Raw genomic sequence first — 14437 nt, 5'->3', positions numbered from 1 at the left:
CTCTGTAACTCTGTTTTTCCACTTAAAAAAAAAAAAATCTTAAAAAAAAAGTTGAGGGTAGCAATGTCCCATACCAGTGGGCTAAACTATGTCTCAGCTCAGGAGGCACTCAGTTCCTTTAGGTCAGCAAAGGCCTTGAACAAACATAATCTGTATGGAAGCCGCCAGAGGCAAAATTGTGTTCACCTGCCATAAGGTAAGGATGCTAAACGTGTCAGTGGCCCAGTAAGTCTTTTGCAGTTATATATAGCTGAGGACTCTCTTCATTCCAGGACCAAGCTGAAGGACGGAACTTTTATTTATTTATTTTAAAAGATTTATTTATTTATTTTTAAAGATTTATTCATTTTATTACAGCCAGATATACACAGAGGAGGAGAGACAGAGAGGAAGATCTTCCGTCCGATGATTCACTCCCCAAGTGAGCTGCAACGGGCTGATGCGCGCCGATCTGAAGCCGGGAACCAGGAACCTCTTCCGGGTCTCCCACGTGGGTGCAGGGTCCCAATGCATTGGGCCATCCTCGACTGCTTTCCCAGGCCACAAGCAGGGAGCTGGATAGGAAGTGGAGCTGTCGGGATTAGAACCGGCGCCCATATGGGATCCCGGGGCTTTCAAGGCGGGGACTTTAGCCGCTAGGCCACGCCGCCGGGCCCTACCCAAGGACGGAACTTTTAGCTCACCTGGCATAAGAAGACAAAGAAGATGGTGGGGCCTTGGGATGGCCCTTAGGATTTATGTTTGGAAGTGGCATGCGTTGCTTCTGCCCGCATCCCTCTGCCCAAGGCAGTCTGGTGGCCTGCTTTGTCACAAACATTATTAGTCCATTTCACAGATGAGAAAACTGAGGATGTCACCTGATCAAGCTGGGAGGTGAGAACTCAGCTCCTTCGGGCTTTCAACGTGGTCTTTGTAATCGCTGTTGTCATTTGCTCCTGCGGCTTCTTCAAGCATCCCAGAAGCTGCTCCGTGAAAACACGTAGATCTGAACTACTGCTGAAATCTTGCAAGGCTGGCCGACCAGCAAGGGGTGGGGCTTGGGGAACTGCATCCCAGGGGGCTGATGCTACTCCATCTGCCGATTTTCTTAAACGTTGCATTATTTATTTGCTTTATGGTTTTGCATTCGCCTTGGCACAGGCTCTTCTCTTTCATCACATTGGGTTTTTGGGCATGTCGCTTTAGAAACTTCCAGGTTGCACTGGAACAACAACAAAAATCGGTGGGGCCGCCTGAGTGCAACTACTTTTGTCCCAGAGCAACACTTCCAGGTTGAAAAAAAGGACTCTAGAGGGCCTAGAGGGGCACCACGTCCCAGCGCAACCAGACACTCCTTTGCTACCTTTGTAAATATTCACTCATTTGCCCTGCCTTCCTCTTGTCGGGTTCGTAGGTGCAATGGGGCTGGTCTGGACTCGCCAGGTCCCTATGGGGTAGGGGATGAGTGTGGGACCGGTGAGTGGCGTGGGACCCCGGCTAAAGAGGCACTTGCGCAGGTCCTTGAGTGTTCGCCGCTCTCCCCGCCCCGCCTCCGTCCGTGGTGCACTTATTAACTCCACCGCGAGACTACGCCAGGGCAGCTCACCTGACACGGTCAGCTGTCCCTCGCCCCGGCCCCCTGCCCCGCGGGCGGCGCCTCCGGGCTTCCTGCCGGCTCCAGGCGCTCGGCGGGGGCGGGAGCCCGAGGTGCAGGTTGTGCGTACGTGCCTAGGCCAGGCGCGCCTCTGGGTGTGCGTGTGTGTGTGTACGGGCGCGCGCGTGTGCGCGAGCGCGGAAGAAGAAGGAGGGGAGAGAGGGAGCTTGCTGGGTGCCCGGGTCAGGTCGGGCGCGTCCATATCCGGGTGGACCGTGTGGGTGGGGCTGCCCATCCCCCTCCCAGGTTCCGAGGTGGGGTGGGGGTGGGGAGTGCCGCGCCGAGATTCCCTTTCGCCCCTTCGAATCCGAGAGGGGGCGGCAGAAGGCGCACGAGGGCGACAGGGCGTAGATTCGGGGCGTGCCCACCTTGCCGATTGGCCCCCTGACCCCCCACCACCCCGCACCCCGGGGCCCGAGCTGCGGAGGGGAACGTGGAAGAAAGAGGAGGAGCACCCCGAGGGGGGCACGCCGAACCAGCCCGGGGCGCTTAACTTGCCCGGGGAAACTAGTGCGGAGGGAGGGGCCAGGCGGGCCGCGCCGGGAGGAGGGGCGGCCGCAGCTGCATCCAGCCCCGTTTGGCTTGCTTCCCAGCTCTCCTTCGCCGCCACCTCCTCCTCTTCCCCGTGTATGAGTCAGGCATTTCCCGGGGATTTGGAGCAGCCACGCGCGACCCGGGAGCCCGGAGCTGTAGCAGCAGCAGTGGCGGCAGCACCAGCAGCAGCTGCAGCCGCCGCGCCGGGGCCGCCACCCGCGTCCCCGGCGCGCTCAGACCATGGAGAAGGCGGCTCAAGGCGCAGACGGCGGCGGAGGAGGCAGCAACCACAGCAACAGCAGCAGCCGCAGCAGCAGCCGCGCCACTTCGGCCGGCTCCTCGCCCGCCTGCTCCCTCGCTGGCCGTGGGGTGGCGAGCCGGGCGGCGGTAGCGGGGCTCGGCGGCGGGGGTAGCCGCAGCAGCCCGGGCTCTGTGGCCGCTAGTCCGTCCGGAGGAGGCGGCCGCAGGCGGGAGCCGGCTCTCGAGGGCGTGCTCAGCAAATACACCAACCTCCTCCAGGGCTGGCAGAACAGGTAACGCGCCCCCCGCGCGCGCCCCTGCCCGCGCGCAGCTCGGGGGGCGGGGAGTGTGAGTGCACGCACGCGTCGGTGGCCGCCTCCGTCGGGGTGTGTGTAAAGGGGGGTCCTGCCTGCGTTCCTTGCCACCCGGCAGCTGTGCCCGGCCGGGATGGGGCGCTCCGGAGCCCCACCCCGGGGCTGCACCGCAGTGGCGGAGACGAGAGCTGTGGCTGGCGTGTGCGCCGGCACCTGCGGGGACCTGGAGTGCCCGCTAGTTGGTCCCCGTGCCTAGCGTGCCATCGGTTTCCTCCTCACCCCCTGAAGAATGGCTGGGAAAGGGAAGGCGGAGGGGGGGCGTGCTTTTGTGCCGGGCCTTGGAGGCTTTTAGCACGTTCGCTGAGATCCTCGCGGCAGCTCTTTCTCTTCATAACGTAGTTTATTGTAAACTTTGGTGTTAAAAAAAAAAAAAACCAAAACACTGACCACAGCGAAACCGGTACATGTCCTCCTGCGCGTTTGGACCGCCCCTTCTCCAGTTGGCAGCTTTGCAAGAACATCACCCTCTTTCCTATCCTAGCGGGCAGCTTGCTGTTTGAAAGGCTACTACTCTCCTCCACCTCCCAGGTGTCTTTGGAAGTTTCTGGCACACTCTCCCCTCTCTTTGGGTGTTTGTGTGTGTGTGTGTGGGAAGCCTGGGTCGGAGCACTTGGGGAAGCAGGGGTTTTAGCGGCCAGTAATGGGGGAGGACTTGCGTGGAACAGATGTGCCCCGGCGTTTACTTGATCAACGCCTTGCTTTCCCGGAACCAACCTGGGGTTCCATACAAATTACTACAGCAAGGAGGACCCAGCAGGGCTTGCTGGAGGGGTGGTGGGGGGATCGCTTGCCCTGCCTTGGATCTGTGTCGACCTTGGGGAGGCTGTGAGGTTGGAGCCACACCTTGGAGAAGTTCAGTTTTTCCCTCTGGCTCCGTGTGGACAGCCAGGCTTGGTTTTCCTTTTTTCAGAGACTGTTGGGGAAGGTGGGGATTGCTTCCAGCTCACCCCCCACCCCATGCCCTGCTTTACGCTTATGTGAAATGCCACTAGGCTTGTGGTTTGTGACTGGAGTTGTTAACATATGGCTGGGGAATTCTCCCAGCCACCTGGGTTTCCTTGGAGATCTCTTACGCTAGTGCAAGTTGCACTTCGCTTTTGAATTCTTTCAAGTCTCAAAATAGTCCCGAGTGTTGGTGTCAGCTCTCACGTCTGCAGCCCGTTCTCCTGTCCGTTCTTGTAAGCGATGAAGAACAGGTAGCGTGTGTAGGATGAGAAGCGGGCGATGCCCCAGGCTGACCTGCGTTCTTGCAACTTGTGTCTTGTTCGTGGCGGTGGTTGTGGTTGTGGGCAGTGCCAGCTTTGTGTGGCTGGGCCAGGCAGTGCCTCGCAGCGGCCTTTCTTCACAGGCCCACAGAGCTGTTCTCGGGCACAGTTTTACCTGCAGTATGTATGAAAGGATTTGTTCGTTGGAGTGGATTTGGGAGGAATTGGAGCACAGCCGTCTGCCAGTGTCTGTCCTCACCGCCTGGCAGACTGAGCGGACAGTGTCTCATGAAAATTGCCCCAGAGCGGGAGTTTCTGCTTCTCACATTGTGTTCTCGGCACGATGTGGCAACGTCCATTAGTGGGCTGGGACAGCTTGGCGATGACCCTGATGGCACAGGCCTGCCTCCTCTGGGTTGGGGAGGTGTCCTGGCATAGGGAGATCTGGATCTGCGAAAGGAGGAGAGAGGAGGGTGAAGAGGCAGCCATTTCTTCAGGGGCTGCTTTATTGAGCACGTACTTTGGGTGGTAGGCCAGGTGCTGTGCCAGGAGCTGCAGGTCCTGCCTGGAGCAGTATGTTCCCGCCACCCAGGGACACGGTGTGATTCAGGCAGGTGGACAGGGGCCCTCTACCTTCATGGCTGGCCACGGGCAGTTCTCATGTTGCCTGCCTGCATTACCAGGCCTTTGAGAAGGCAGTTTGGCCCACAATAAGACTTAGAAGATGTCAACAAAAGGAAGACCACGTGTTGGGGAAAATCGCTCAAGCCTGGCAGGGGAGGAAGTCTAGGACAGCTGAAAGAGGGTGGGATTAATCTGAGAGTGGGAAAACATGCATTTAGAGTTTTCTCCAGTGTTGTAGGGTGTTCCAGAGGCTGCTGTTGTGTTGAGTGGGTTAAGCTGCCGTGTGCAGGGCTGCCATCCCATAGGATCTGTGTCCCAGCTGCTCTATTTCTGATCCAGCCCTCTGCTAACGCACCTGGGAAGGCAGCGGATGGTGGGTGGCCCAAGTGCTTGTGTTGCTGCCTCCCATGTGAGCTATGTGATTTCTTGGCATCTGGCTTCACACTTGACTGTTAGGGGAGTGAACCAGCAGATGGAAAAATCTCTCTGTTTGCATGACATATGATGCTGATAAGCAAATGGAAGAGCTGAGAAGTTCCACAAGGTGAGAAGTGCTGTGAGGGTTAAACAAGAGGGGGGCGATAATGAAATGCTGAAAAGTATTTGTGGGAGTCACTTTAACTGAGGCTCTGTTTTTTTTTTTTTTTTTTAAAGATTTATTTTATTTTTATTACAAAGTCAGATATACTGAGAGGAGGAGAGATAGAGAGGAAGTGGAGCCGCCGGGACCAGAACCAACGGCCATATGGGATCAAGGCGAGGACCTTAGCCACCAGGCCACGCCGCCGAGCCCGAGGCTCTGTTTTGTTAGCTGTTATTCATGTTGTAATTGAGGGCACATTCTTATCACTTGTGTGTTTAGTTTTTGTAGGGAGTGAACCTGGAGGGGAGTGAACCATCTCCTGGAACATAGGGAGGCAGACTGGGGTAAGATGCCATGGCACTTTGGAGGCCAGCCGGACAATTTCAGACCCTGTTCTGCTTGCCTGGATGGATTTTGCTTTATTTTTTCAAGAGTCAGATACTGACTTTGCCTGCGGTGTGGTTGTACCACGAAGCCGGTGCCTGGATTTTTCTTCATTCAGTTTCAAATGAAATCTGTTTAATTTTTTAGTTCACAAAGGTGAGCTCTGTCTCCCCAATCTGCTGATTTCCCAAATGGTCACAGCCACTGGAGGCTGGCCAGGATAGGAGTTGAAATCCAGGAACTCAATCCATGTCTCCCACGTGGGAGTTCGAGGACTCAGTTACCTAAGCCAGCATTTGCTGCCCGCAGGATCTGAAACCAGGAGCCAGAGATGGGTCAGCCCAGGTGCCGGAATGTGGGAGGTAGGGTCTTAACACAGTGTAATTGGTGCTTAAGGAGTTCACTCTAGGGTGGGTGTTTGGCAAAGGGGTTATGGCACACTTAGGATGCCTGTATGCCATAGCAGAGTGCCCAGGTTCAAGTCCAGCTTCCTGTTAACACACACCCTGGGAGGTGGCAGGTGTGGATTCCTGCCACACAGATGGGAGATCCAGGTTGTTGTGGGTATTTGGGAAATGAACCAGCAGATGGGAGATCTCTCCTTGCCTTCCAAATAAATACATAAAAATAAAAAACACTAAAAAAGAAAAATAGAAAGTGTTCACTCTGGCTGTTGTGTGGAGGTGAGATTTTCCAGGACCACTTATGAAGCAGGGAGCCCATCACATCACAGAGGTCCAGGCACGGAGGATCATCGGGGCTTGGACCCTGGGAGTGAGGGAGGGGAAGTGGCTAGAGAATCCATCTGGCTGACAGATTGGATGTAGACGAACCTGCCCGAGGGCTCAAGGATGCAGGGGAGAGAGGCTGAGGAAGGTTGAGGTATCCCTTGTTGTAGAGAAGGATCTCGGATGGGAGTGAAGGGACTCTGTAGTGGACAGTGTGTTTGTGGTTAGGATGCGGAATAGCCATGTTACACCTGCTAAGAAGTCGACCAGTCTTGTGCTTAAACCCACTTGGATCTGCTTTGGGGTTGCTGATAACACCAAGTTATTTAAGGAAATACTTTCTCTGGAGATTGTTAGATATTGGAGGCTGTTCATTGCTATTTGTGTGTTAGCATTTGAAGAGGGAGGAAGATCCTTGCTTCCAGTTCTTTTTCTTGTGGTGGGTGATAGAACTCAGTAAAATACTGAAAGGTCAGTTTTGAACTGGGTGAGGCAGGCAGGTGTCCACCAAAGAAAATACCTGTAGGCCACGGTGCACCGTTGATTTGTGGAGGACATGGCACTTAGGTTCGAATCCTGGCTTGGGCGTGCCTGTGACCTTGGATCATTTCCTTGATTGATCTCAGTGTCCACTTTCTTTTCTGTCCCTGGGACAAACCATGTCCTTTCCCTGCCCTGCCGCCCTGCTGTCCCGCCGCCCCGCCCCTCAAGGTGAGGCTGGAGGGAAGTTGCTGATGAAGGACGCTGTGGGCTATTCTTGGACCTTCCGTTTGTCCCTTTCTTAAGTGAGCTGCTGGCTGGTCCTTGGAAATCTGAGGATTTTATTTTTGAGTCCTGTGGTTACCCTGGGACCGTATTAGCATAATTGCCACAGGGTTCTGGATTGAGAGGTGAGGGGGTTGTGTGGAACCAGTCAGGACCAGCTGCCTGCCCAACCATCTCTGCTCTCTCGGCTACCAGGCTCGATTTTCTTTGGGTTTGTCTCTGCAGTAAAATGTGAACTTGCTCAGCACAGATAGTTTTGTCAGTCTGGGTCACTAGTATGTCCCTAGTTGGCAAGAACAGGGGCTGCGTGCCATGGGGGTTCAGTACTGAACTGAGGGGGAAAGGGGCAAATGGCAGAGATCTCAGGCCAGGGCTTAGCTCTACGTTGGCCAGTGCCAGCCGTGGTTTAACCTTGTACTTTTCACTTGTGCACCTGCTGACTTCCTTGTGTGGATGTAGTATGTTTATCACTTGGTTTGTCCCCTGCAGCTTCGTCGGTCTTTGCCTTGTTGGATTGTGGAGTGTGACTTTTCTTGGGCTACATCCCACCCTCCCCTCCAGGACATAGGGCTCGCCATGGCCCTCATGCAGGCTGCTCATGATGGAGTACCCTGAGCTTGCTTTTGACTCGATTTGGGATAACACCCTGCTTTGAGGGTACAGTGTTTGAGTCTCCAGCATTTTGGGGCCACCTGTCCTATCTGCTTAAGCCACTGGAGTATATGTGTGTGTGTTTCAAACCACGCTGGATTCAAGGGAGGATATTTTGAGGTTTCAGGTAATTGCTGAAGTGTGTGGCCGAAGCAGAGCTGCCAGTCACCCTCTTGGGGCAGTCTTTGTACATTCTGCCATTCAGCCACCGAGTGTTCTGAGGCTGCACATTCCGGTCCTTCAGGGACACTGCATGGCTCCGTCGATGGTGATAAGGGATGATCATAGGGATGCCTGGGTTGCAGAACAGGGTGCGTAGGATGTGCTCACCTATGGCTTAAAATACTTAGCAGGCACCTTCTTTGTATTAACCCAGGAGCTATATAAAATAACACCTGTTTGAGAAGATTTGCGCCAAAATGGTCACTGTGCTCTCCTGGGTTGGCAAGTAGTTTTCATTGCCTCTCTCTCTCTTTGTCCTAAAGTGAACCTGTAGCCGTTTCTCACGTTGGAAAAGTTGCCAAGGGAAAGAAAAGCTGCTGTTGGCTGTTCACATAGTTTTGGGGTAACTCTTGAGTCTTGGAGGTGAATTTGAAGTCTGATATGTCCAGAAAAGCACAGGAATGTTGAGTGCTTGCATGTTGCCGGAGTTTTCAGATTGGAGCTCACCCCTACAAAGAAACAGCCCCCCCAGCCCCTACACCCCCATCCTGTAGCGGCACCTGCTTTTCCCTGCAAGGTGTTCACTCTAAACCTCAGAGTGTAGGCTGATGGCCTTCATTGTGAACTTCGCGTCCTGCAGTGTGTCAGCTTTCTGTGTGGTGTCTCTCTCTTGATGCTGTGTTTACAGGACTCCCCCATGCTTCTGTAGACAGTTACTGGCTCTTTTTTTTCTGCTTTGACATCCCCTTGGATGAGTGCATTCAAATACAGCGAAATCTCTTGCGGGCTAAACTCCGAGTTGCCCCCGCCGGTTTGGCGCTGTTGTTAACATTCTGGTACATGGGTTTTGCAGCACCAGTGGATGGAAGATCTCTCTGTGTTTTTCTCTCCGTATTTAAAATAAAATGAACACATTTAAAGAAGGCTGTTAGGAATTTGAGTGTGTCTTGGGAATGTGACTTGGTATAGGAAAATAAAGGAATCCAGGAATGGGAATCCCGTTCCTTGCTTAGGTAGCCTCTGGCAGCTGCTGGTACTCCTTGGCAGGTAACCACATCACTCTTGTCTACGTCGCTGTCCCCTTCTTTTCATGTGAGCCACATCTCTCTTCTTCCCTGGTAGAAGAACTTGTGTGGGGGCCCGGCATGGTGGCCTAGCCACTAAAGTCCTCACCTTGAATGTGCCGGGATCCCGTATGGTGCCGTTTCTAATCCTGGCAGCTCCACTTCCCATCCAACTCCCTGCTTGTGGCCTGGGAAAGCAGTTAAGGACAACCCAGAGCCTTTGGGACCCTGCACCCGTGTGGGAGACCCAGAGGAAGTTCCTGGCTTGTGGCTTTGGATCAGCACAGCACTGGCCATTGCAGTTACTTGGGGAATGAATCGTCGTATGGAAGATCTTCCTCTCTGTATATCTGACTTTGCAATAAAAAATAAATGAAACCTTTATTGAAATAATAATAAAAAAGAACAACTTGTTTGAGTGCTTTTGGAACCCACCCAAGGGTCCAGGGCGGCCTACTCAAGATCTTTTATCTGATTGCACCTGCCACTTGCCAAAGACTTGGCCAGGCGAAATAACACCGACGATGAGGAGGTGGATAGGTTGGGGCTGGGAGCCTTGCGCAGATAGGCGCAGATCCATGATTCCACACTTGTGTTTCAGCTCTGTTCCCCACCCCCCCCCCCGTTTCCCACCCGTAGTGGTTACCATGGTGACTAGCCTCTTTTGCATGGGAGGGCTCAGGTTGCTCTCATGATTGTGGGTGGGTTTGCTCATCTCTGTCTACGAGACAAATACTCGCCTCCTACCCACCTCGGGTTGGTAGAAGGTAGGCAGGTAGCATTGAGAGGACATCACTTCTGATGGTTGTGAGTAAGTCTAATCTCCTTTCTCTGGAAATTTAGAGTTTCTTCAAACGCTGCGCAGCCGTTGGTTTTGGAAGTGCGCACGTAATAATCCAAGCTTTCCCTTTTATCATCCCAGTCACTCATTGGCCTGAGGACTTAAAAACCAGCGTAATTAATAAATACATGGCCCCAGGTGTCCTGCTGGAAGGGTTCTGACAGGTGTTCCAGCGGTACAAGTTGTTAGAAAGGCCCTGAAGGATGGTCTAAGTGCTTGGGACTCTGTCCACCTGCGTGGGAGACCCGGCAGAAGCTCCTGACTCCTGGCTTCAGGTGAACCCCGCTCCAGCTGTTGTAGTCATTTGGGGGTGAACCAGCAGTTGGAAGACTGGTCTCTCCCCTTTCTCTGCACGTGGGTAGCAGGAAGCCGTCTGCTTGAGTCATTGCTTTCTGCCTCTCAGAGTAGGCCACTGCAGGAAGATGGAATTGGAAGTGGGCTGGAGCCGAGAACAGAGCCCCGGCCTTTAGGAGCCTTTACTGTTAGGCCTCTGCTTTGATTTTGCCTGGCTAAAGTCCTATGATTAGAATTGCTGGGTTCTGGGCCTGGCGTGGTAGCCTAGTGACTAAAGTCCTTGCCTAGCAAACAGCAGGATCCCATATGGGTCCCAATTCTAATCCCGGCGGCTCCACTTCCCATCTAGCTCCCTGCTTGTGGCCTGGGAAAGCAGCTGAGGAAGACCCAAGGCCTTGGGACCCTGCACCCGCGTGGGAGACCCGGAAGAGGTTCCTGGTTCCCGGCAACGGATTGGCGCGTACCGGCCCGTTGCGGCTCACTTGGGGAGTGAATCATCGGATGGAAGATCTTCCTCTCTGTCTCTCCTCCTCTCTGTATATCCGGCTTTCCAATAATAAAAAAAAAAAATCTTAAAAAAAAAAAAATCGGGCCCGGCGGCATGGCCTAGCGGCTAAAGTCCTCTCCTTGAAAGCCCCGGGATCCCATATGGGCACCGGTTCTAATCCTGGCAGCTCCACTTCCCATCCAGCTCCCTGCTTGTGGCCTGGGAAAGCAGCTGAGGACGACCCAATGCCTTGGGACCCTGCACCCGTGAGGGAGACCCAGATGAGGCTCCTGGCTTCGAATTGGCCCAGCTGTGGCTGTTGCAGCCACTTGGGGAGTGAATCAATGGACTGAAGATCTTCCTCTCTCTCTTCCTCTCTGTATATCTGATTTTCCAATAAAAATAAATAAATCTCTTTAAAAAATTGCTGGGTTCTTCTAAGGATAGCTGTGTCCTCTTTATTTTTACTTTTGTGCCAGACTCCACCGAAGTGGTTGAAGCCTGTCCTGCTCCCGCCTGGTCCTGCTCCCGCCCGTAGGGTGTCAGCCCACAGGGCTGCTCAGGGGAGCCACCTTCCTGCTTTCTGGCTGCCCTGTTGCTGCCCTGGGGTCCAGAAGGCGAGGCTCTCTCCCTGTGCTCTGCAGGATGCTTCCTGACCACTCCCACCTTACCGCCTTTTCGCCAGCTGACCTTGAGCAAGCTTTCTGAGTTCTCCAGCCTTGGTCTCCCTCTCTGTAAAGAGCTACTTGGCCACGTTGCGTCGTGAGGCTGGTCCGCGGGGCTGGGCTCTCGGTAGTCCTCAGCAGAAGTCTGTGGAATGGGATGCTGGTATTGTTATTTATTGGATTGTACGTTTGCAAAGTAGAGAGTGAGAGAATCAGAAAAGTAGAGCTGTTCCATCCACTGATTCATTCTTCAGATACCTGCGGTAGCCGGGGCTGTGCCGGGTCGAAACCAGGTGCTTGGAAATCAAGCCAGGTATCCTGTGTGGGCGCCTGGTACTTGAGCCATGGCCCACTGCCTCCCACAGCGTATCTTAGCAGGAAGCTGCAGTTGGAAGTGGAGTCTGGGAGGAGGGAGTTTTGTATGTTAGGCACTCCAGCTAGTGCAGAAAGTTCAGGGTGTGTTGGATGTATGTTGCGAATCTTTTATGCCTGGGACTTAGTGGTTCTGCAGGATCGCGTCAGCGCCTCCCCTCACTGCGTGAGAAAACCCCTTGGATTCGCACCGAGGCGGCTGTTGCTGTTGGCAGCCTGGCCTGAGGTCCCTTGGCATTTGCTGGAGCACATTTGTCTGAGGCCTCGGGGAAGAAAGACGCGATTTGGGTCTTGGTGGCTCGACAGAGTGGTGGAATGGCTGGGTTGGTACCAGGGGCGACTTGGTGCAGTGCTGTCTGGCTCTGGGCGGCGAGTGGGTGGGATTTGGGGCCGGGCCAAATCCAGAATTAGAAAGAACTCCTTGCAGAATTTGATTTTTTCGATAAGCCAGCCTGCATTGAATGTGGTCGCAGCCCAGGAGGGAGGCAGAGACTGGAGAGAACATTAAGAAACGGGAGAGGCCTTCTGCCATAGTGGATCTATTGTTTGAAGGTCAAAGGAGGCCCAGGAGCCTGGAGCCAGGAGCTGCCCCCGCCCCACTGCCCTGCTTTTGTTTTTGGCTGGCTTTTAAGAGGCTGTTTGCTTTTGTGTGGTTCGGGCGCTTTCTGTAAATGTATCCATGAGCACTTTCCATGATGAAAAGCAAACGCATTTCCGTTGTGAGCAAGTTCCAGTGCTGGATGTTTTAAGTGGCTTTCTGCGGTGCCAGTCACGGAATGTCGTGTGTTGGGGCAGGGGTTGAAAAGGGTCGGTAGGGTTCAGGTGTTGTTCTATAAGGTGAGGGAAGCTGACCTCTGACCCTGCAGTCAGGGCCATGCCCAAGCCCTGAGCGAGCTGGCAGTGTCCTCCCGCACACCTACTCTTCCTCGTGTGTCATCAGGCCTGGTGGCGTGTTTGGGCTCCAAGTACTTGTTGGACACATTTACCCAGTGTCATGTGGGATGTGACTGGGAAAGGGACATGACTGGGAGGAACTGAGGCTTGGCTGACCTGAAGGCCCCCTCCCTGGCAGGTGAGGCTGGGGACTGACACAGGTGCCTTGGGCTGCGTGGCCTCCATGGCTGCTACATAGATCCCCTGTGTACCAGCTGGTGTGTTGCTGTGGGCGGAGAGCCCCTCAGGCTGCCTTCTGACCCACACTGCCCTGGTGCCTGCAGTCCTAGGTGAGGGGAGGCCTTAGGGGTCGCCTTGGGGCGGAGATGGAGGTCTACTAGGCTGTGTGCTCGGGTCTTTAGTTCCCTGTGTGACTTCAGACCGGTGGCCCTCCGTCGTTTTTGTCTTTAAAATGGGAGTGATTCCATGTCTCCCAGAGTCGTGGGAGCTAACGGAGAAACTGTGTGTAAGAGTTAGGACAGTGGCCCACACACAGAAAGCATCAATTCATTTCATCAGAATAAGTGTCCAGTGAGCTCAGCAGGAGACTTTGGTTCTGTGAGGGTAGAAAGATAGAAGGACATGGATGTTGTGTCATTCCAGGGTCCCTTTGCCTTGTCAGTCACTGTTCTGTGTGAGGATTAAGGTGAGGGAGCCTCATTAGCATGCCAGCTCCAACTGCCTCTTGGAGGGTGGGGGGACATTTGGGTGGTCTTCCTCAAAGCCTAGCTTTTCTCAAGTTATGTGAATGCCTTTGTTTTGGCCCAGGAGGCTCCATTTTGAGTTGTAACCCGGTTTGTTGGGCTTCATACAAGGACTCAGTGCGCACAGTGGCTTCCTGTACCTTCCTGGGTGGGGGGGCAGGTGCAGGCCACTATCAGGATTCAAGGGGCTGAGCGCTCCTGTAATGGAAGTACCTGCTCTCCCGGGAGTGGAGGGAGCGTGGTGGGCGGCCCAGTCGACACTGAAATCTCAGGAAGTTTACTGTGAGGGCAGGGCTTGTGCTCGGAACTGGTTGGCAGAGGTCCTGCGAGTACAGTGGTTTGCAAGCATGAAGGGGGCGTGGTTTGGGATGTGGGAAGGCCGGAAGTACCTGAGGGTGGCTCTGGCATAAGGCATAGCCACAGGGAGAGTGCTAGCCCAACCAGTGACTCTGGACCTATATTCAATTCATTCCTTAAAAAGAGAAGAGAGGGTATCATCCATTCTCTTCTTCTCTTGTCCTGGAACCTCCACTTTTAGCTAGTCTGTAGAAGCACACTTCGGTCCCTTGCAACTTGGGATAGTCGTGAAATGGTAGCCTGCGTATAAACAAAGCTGTCACCTTCTTGGTGCCTTTTTACTTGTTATTTCTTCTTGGAATGCAGAGATGATGGTTGGAATTCTAGCAGCCATATTGACTCTTGAGGTGACCACAGCAAAGGCAGTTAAGACAGAGGAAATCGGGCTATTTATTTTTTCTTGTTTGAAAAGAGGTGTTACAGAGAGATAGGAACAGAGGCAACTCTTCCATCCATTGGCTTCACTCCTGAAATGAGCTCAGTGGTTCGGGCTTGGGCCAGGCCGAGGCCAGGAGCTGGGAACTCCATTCTGGGTCTTCCCCCACGGGTGGCAGGGCCCCAGGAACTTGGATCATCCACTGCTGCTTTTGCACATGTATTAGCAGGGAGCCGGAGTACAAGTAGAGCCGCTGGGTCTTGAACCAGTGCTCATATGGGATTCAAGCCTTGACAGGCAGTGGCTTAACCCACTCCACCATAATGCCAGCCATGTATGCCAGTCCCTGAAAATGGCTTTTGAGCACCGTGTGGATCAGAGCTGGACTGCCGCCTCTGGGAATCTTCATGGTGGCTGGTCTTGTGTAGGCTGCTGGGGTAGGGGGAGGCGCCATCCATAGG

General features: G+C 54.0%; 1 protein-coding gene across 2 annotated transcripts in view; it reads left to right on the top strand.

Annotated features, from left to right (window-relative positions):
* Positions 1-2150: 2150 nt before the first annotated feature.
* The window catches only part of OSBPL10 (oxysterol binding protein like 10), a 177035-nt gene continuing 164748 nt past the window's right edge, over positions 2151-14437 (top strand). Inside the window, exon 1 of one of the 2 annotated variants that reach the window (XM_004588256.3) lies at positions 2151-2700. In XM_004588256.3, coding sequence (XP_004588313.2) covers positions 2408-2700 — 293 coding nt within the window. In that variant the 5' untranslated portion in view covers positions 2151-2407. The remainder of the gene's footprint in view (positions 2701-14437) is intronic. The other variant, XM_004588257.4, reaches the window with a different exon arrangement.

Source organism: Ochotona princeps, chromosome 30, assembly GCF_030435755.1.
Source record: "Ochotona princeps isolate mOchPri1 chromosome 30, mOchPri1.hap1, whole genome shotgun sequence".
In the NCBI taxonomy this organism is placed as follows: Eukaryota; Metazoa; Chordata; class Mammalia; order Lagomorpha; family Ochotonidae; genus Ochotona; species Ochotona princeps.
This window is presented reverse-complemented; position numbering and strand designations above follow the sequence as displayed.